The 5744-nt window shown below is 50.5% G+C and overlaps 1 protein-coding gene across 1 annotated transcript; it reads left to right on the forward strand.

The window, feature by feature from the left end:
• The first annotated feature begins 510 nt into the window (after nucleotides 1–510).
• LOC136051708 (suppressor of cytokine signaling 1-like) lies at nucleotides 511–5413 on the forward strand. Its single transcript, XM_065741275.1, has 2 exons — nucleotides 511–536; nucleotides 3950–5413. The coding sequence occupies exon 2, from the start codon at nucleotides 4016–4018 to the stop codon at nucleotides 4652–4654; it is 639 nt and encodes a 212-aa protein (XP_065597347.1). The 5' UTR covers nucleotides 511–536; nucleotides 3950–4015; the 3' UTR covers nucleotides 4655–5413.
• Nucleotides 5414–5744: the final 331 nt, after the last annotated feature.

The raw sequence follows: 5744 nt of genomic DNA on the forward strand, positions 1-5744 counted from the left end.
CATGCCCTGCTTGTACCAGGGGACATGATGAGGATGGGGTGCTCTAAGTGTCGAGTTCAAGCTCAAGCTTGCTATTACAAATCCTAGCTCTTTTTGCTGTTGCGACCATCTCTTAAGGTTTGGTTTTGATGGATTCTGCTTCCTAAAGATGATGACAGTGGTAAGGTCTTTGTGTTTGTTCTTAGGGCATCCGTGAGCTGCGTGGAAGTTAACCACATCGTGGCTTTGGTAGCAGTGGTAATAATAATAACACCATTAATGTGCCTGTTGCTATCTGAAGTGCTGTCTAAAGCCTTCTACAGTTATGGGGTGGGGAAGTTGAGGCAGAGCAACCAATTCCAGATTTGCTGCATTGCACACCTGTATTTTGGCCAGCTAAAGGGCTCAGTCATCTGTGTGATGGGCATCTCTTTCTTTCCAAAGGATGGATGCGCTCTCAAGGGAAGCTTTGCAAAAACTCAGCATCACTGCATCGAGGCTTGTGACTTGGGACTTCCAGGCCTGACGTCCTCCCTATGGATGGTAAATTTAAAGAGGTAAGTGGTGGCTTACACAGCAGCTGCACGCAGTTGCCTGCTTCACCGTCTCCGTACACGATGTGAGTGGCTTTGCCTGGATAGTGAGACAGGAGGAAGGCAGAATGCCCTGTGTCAGGAGCACTTGTTTTGAGAAGCTCTTGGACTTGCAGCAGGTCAGAAGGTGTGGGGAAATGTCCAGCCTTTCAGCCAGCGGGACACTAGCATTCTGGGGATGTTACTTCTGTAAGTGCTGTTCTTACAGTATGGAGGCAGTGATGTGCTTGGGGATTTTTGGTGCCATTTGGTAGTGGGGAAAGAAAACAAACAAATCTTAGTATGGCAAATCAGATGAACCTTAAAGTTGATACCAAGAAGTATTTGTAGCAGGCTACCTAATGCTACCCAGCCAGTCAGTCATCTGTTGGAATTGGGTCACTGAAGCTAAACAAACTCACGCTGTCTGAGGATATGACCCACATGTAGATTTCAAACCAAGTCAGCACGCTGTGAGGGTGCTATTTTTGCATTTAATTTGAATTTGAAATGATGACACAGTCTCAGTTCTTAGTCAGCCAGACTTCTAGTAGCAGTGGATTTTTCTTAAAGGACTTGGGAGGGTGACTCAAGGTTGAAAACTGGGACAAAACAGTTGTTTTCCTGTTTTGTCAAACAGCGTTGGCAGCCTTAAACAAGTTACAGAATCACAGAATCGTTTGAGTTGGAAGGGACCCTTGAAGGCCATCTGGTCCAACTCCCCTGCAATCGACAGGGACACCTACAGTTACATCAGGGTGTTCCAGCCTCAGTTTATCATCTGTTTATTTGTTGTTTTTAAACTAGCCTGGAAATGAAAGACATTGCCTGCTTCTGTTTTCCTGTTGGGATTTGTTGTCCTGCCTAGACCCAAAGCTCTGGTTTGGACCCAAGAGAAATTGCCCTTTGGGAAGAGTGGCTGCTGGTGGGAGTGGGGCTCCTTCTTGGTCCCATCACAGCTGAAGCCTTTGAAGGCTCTTAGGAGGAGTACTTCCTTTTTTCCCCTACAATTACTGATGTAAAATGCTCTATAGCTTCCTCTGCCGGCAGAGAGGAAAAGGAAAGGGATGGAGGTGCCTGCAGTGCTGAGTCTTTGGTGGTGATAGGTTGCCCTAATGGCTGCACATGTTGACTTGTTTGTGTTCTGCTCACCAAGTCACCTTCCCCTAAGATTTATTCTGACTGGTTGAACCCTCTGAGCAGCATGTTTGTGTTTTTTGCTGTTGGGTTTTTTGTTGTTGGTTTTTTTTAATGGAAAATAAAAAAACCCAGCTTGATTAACACCTTCTTCCCCCTCCCACCTTTCTCAGGGTGGAATTTCCCTCCCACAGTGACACGTGGCTAAAGGGCAGGATCGGCAACGTTCAGAGCAGTGCCAGGGATGTTGTGGTCTGCAAATCACAGGGTAGAAAACAGAGTGCCACTGAAAAGGCTTCCCAGGTTTAGACAGGGTTTATGGAGGCCAGGGTGCATGGTCCTGTACTAGAGGTATGCCTGACAGTGGTGTTATTGATACCACTGCTGAGTGTTGCAAGAATGAGAAGAGAAAAGATGACCTCAGGCAAGGTGCTGCTGGGCACCTGTGGGTCCCTGTGTTCCCTAGTGAGCCCGTGGCAACAGTGGGGCCTGCTGGGGATGGGGCACAGGCTGCTGGGTCACGGTGTTGGGCCTGCTCTGAGCATCGCTGCGCTGCCAGCGACTGTGACAGGGTTAATGGAGTGTGTCAAGGGACTGAGGGCAGGGCTTGGCGGTGAGAGACTCACTTGTCAGGCCTGGGGAAGTGGTATGTGACAGCTCTGCTTCTCACACAGAGCGAGCTTCTGGCTTGGGGCTGTGGTTTCTATGTTTGTGTGTATATATATACTCACACACACACAGAAAATATGTATTTTTTTAATAATTGAAATGACTTGGATGGACGGTTGATGACAGCACTGGATGCAGGGCTCTGTTTTCCAAAAACGAACAGTCTGGTGTCAATGTGAGGCACAGGAGAAGAGCAGGGCTGACACAGTGAGGGAAGGCACTTGGCTGAATCATAGTATCAGTCACAGAATGATGGTATGGACTGGAAGGGGCCTCAAATCCTACCCAGCTCTAACCCCTGCTGTGGGCAGGGCTGCCACCCACAAGGTCTGTCTGCCCTGAGCCCAATCCAACCTGGCCTTGAACATCTCTAGGGATGGAGAAAAGGCAGCATGGGAGCTGCGGATGGTGGCTGGGAGAGAGCAGCAGCACCTGCAAGCAGTGGAGAGATGTCCCTGCAGCACAAGTAGGGTGGATGCTGCTGAGCAGAAACGCTCCTTGGGCATCAGCAGGCCCTGATGTCAGCACAAGTGCTCTCGCTTGTTGCGGCTCTGTAACTGATGGTGATGCATTTCATAGAGTCATAGGATTATTAGGTTGGAAAAAACAATAAGATCGTTGAGTCTAACCATCAGCCCATGCCTGTGACTCCCTCAGTGTGACATCTTTCCTTTTCTTGAACACCTCCAGGGATGATGATTCCACCACCTCCCTGGGCAGTCTGTTCCAATGCAGTACTGTTCTTTTTGAGAAGAAATTGTTCCTAATATCCAACCTGAACCTCCCCTGGTGCAACTTGAGGCCATTCCTTCTCATCGTTATTGCTATTACCCAGGAGAAGAGGCCAACCTCCCCTTTGCTACAATCTCCTTCCAGGTCATTATAGAGAGCACTAAGGTCTCCTCTGAGCACTTCTCCAGACTGAACAATTCCAGTTCCCTCAGCTGCTCCCCATCAGACTTGTGCTCCAGACCCCTCACAGCTCTGCTGCCCTTCTCTGGACATGCTCTGAGGCTTGTAGTGAGGTGCTCAAAACTGAACGCAGCACTGAAGGTGCAGCTCTGAATTTCTTGCAGACTGAGTCTGGGAGCATCCTGATATGAGGGACTAGTTCCTGGGCTTTGGTGGGAAGGGCTTGTTCTGTCTGCTGCTGTTTGTGGGTCTTGCTGTCTGTCCTGTCCTGTCTGAGAGGCTGCTGAATGCCGAGGTGAAAGATACCGTCCTACTTGGGAAATTCTTCTCTTCTCACTTGGGATCTCATTTCCTCTTGCCAGGCTCAATGCCACTCTGAAAAGCCCCTGACCATCTAGCAGAGGGAAATCGTGAAATAACAAGATCTGCTAGATACAAGCCAGCCTAAAGGATGTACTGAGGAGCCCCTAGATGTGAGACATATAAACTCAGTGAATGCAGTGCTGTAACCTGGTCTCTTGCACTGGTGTGGCCCAGCTGGAGTCTCTCCTGGTTATATTTGCTTGGTGCACCTACAGCTGTGGGTTGGTGGCACACCATGGCTCTTCTTACTGTGAAATGTCCTCACTTGCTCAGTGCAAGGATGTAGGGGTTTGCCTCACTCTGCTTCTCTCCTGCAGGCTGGAGGCAAAGAAGGAAGCATGGTAAATGCAGCGTCTGCCCGGGATCCATGGGCTCTTTGAGAGATGATCAGAGGGAGGCCAGATGATCTGCAAAACACACACACCACTGTTGCTTGTCCGCAAAGGCAGCATCGGAGTGTTCTTCCCAGCCCTGTGCCGCCCGGCTTGCCTGATCGCTTCCGGATGTTTCGCAGTTGTGAGTGGGAGGTCCTGGAGCGATCCCTCAACATCCTCCAGGCCAGTGACTTCTACTGGGGCCCGATGTCTGTCAGGGAGGCCCACGCCAAGCTCCAGCAGGAGCCCGTCGGCACCTACTTGGTGCGGGACAGCTCGCAGGGGAACTGCCTGTTCAGCCTGAGCGTGCGGATGCCGACAGGGCCCGTCAGCCTCCGCATCTCTTTCCAAGAGGGCTATTTCCGTCTGAGGAACTGGTTTTCGGACTGCGTGGTCCAGCTGCTGGAGCTAGTGGTAGCAGGGACACGCAACAACCCCTTGCACTTTGATGAGATGGGGGGAACTCCTCTGGTCTTCTCTGAGCCTCTGTGCCGGAGCCGCCGGGCTGTGCCCACACTGCGAGAGCTGTGCCACCGACACTTGCCCTGTCCCACCGCTGCCACGTGGACATGCCCACAGGAGGTGGCAGTGTCACCCCCGGCTGGGAGCGCTGTCCCCAGCTCCTCGGTGCCTAGTACTGGGAGATGATGCTGGGTATGTGGAGGCAAAAGGATGCACGTGGCCATGCTGGAGGGGCTGGGCTGGCTGCTCAAAGAGGCAGGATGCCTGCGTGCACTGGCTACGATAGCTGTGTCCTCAAACATGCACAACATGCCTCGCCTTCCCTGATACGGCTGGGGAGAAGCCAAGCCTGAAGAGCAGCTCTTCCCACCCCGAAGTCCCACTCTTGGCTCCAGTCATGACTAATAATCTTGAGAACAGGGCTAGCCACCTGTGCTGCCAGGTCAGCCCCACTACCCAAAGTGCTTAAGCTAGTTTATGCTGCCAGTGTGCCTTCGTGAAGCCATGTGGCCTCGCAGTGCTGCAGCCTGGGTGTCAGTGGGCACGGGCCACATGCTAGCTGGAGCCTACGTGGCTGTGCCCGTGCCCAAATGCAAAACCTCTCACTTCAGAGATCAGTACTTCTGAGGAAAAACGTTGCTGCTGTGTACAGTACGTGCAGCTTGACTGGCTTCTGCATTGCTTTATTTGAACAGGATTTTGGGAGTGCAGATGAGTTACTTTATACTACAGGCATTGTGCTCCTGGGGAGGCAGGCGCGAGGTCGGTTCTGCCCTGCTGGGTGTGAGCTGACCCAGTCCGAGCCTCTTGTCCTCATCTGATAGTATGCTGCTGCCACCTATGGGCTACAAAAAGGTGTTCTGGTTTTGCCTCAAGAAGAGGCAAAGAATTTTTTATACAACTCTTAAATTTTAATAAACATGTTTTTATACTTATTTTTAAAAGCCAATGACTGCACAGCAATATATTTGTTCCCTTGCAGTGCTGGAAACCATGTTAGTTTAGTGCAGAGGCATGGTAATCAAACTGACCCTGGATGAGAGAATTTCTTCCAAAGAGCAGATGCAGTACATGAAGGAACAGTAGGTTAGTTCACCTTACAGTGCAATAAAATAAGAGTTTTATGAACAGACATAATTCCTAAAAATGTAGGGATGAAATTTCCAGAAGTAATTTTAGCGTGTTCAGACCTATACTGAGTGTTTGAAGGATGCATTGGATGCTGTGAGATCCTAGAGTACGGCACAGCACCAGTGAGCTGTAACTGCTGAGAGTG

Source organism: Cyrtonyx montezumae, unplaced genomic scaffold, assembly GCF_038088225.1.
Source record: "Cyrtonyx montezumae isolate F1298 unplaced genomic scaffold, pur_monq_1.0 scaffold_3, whole genome shotgun sequence".
Lineage (NCBI taxonomy): Eukaryota > Metazoa > Chordata > Aves > Galliformes > Odontophoridae > Cyrtonyx > Cyrtonyx montezumae.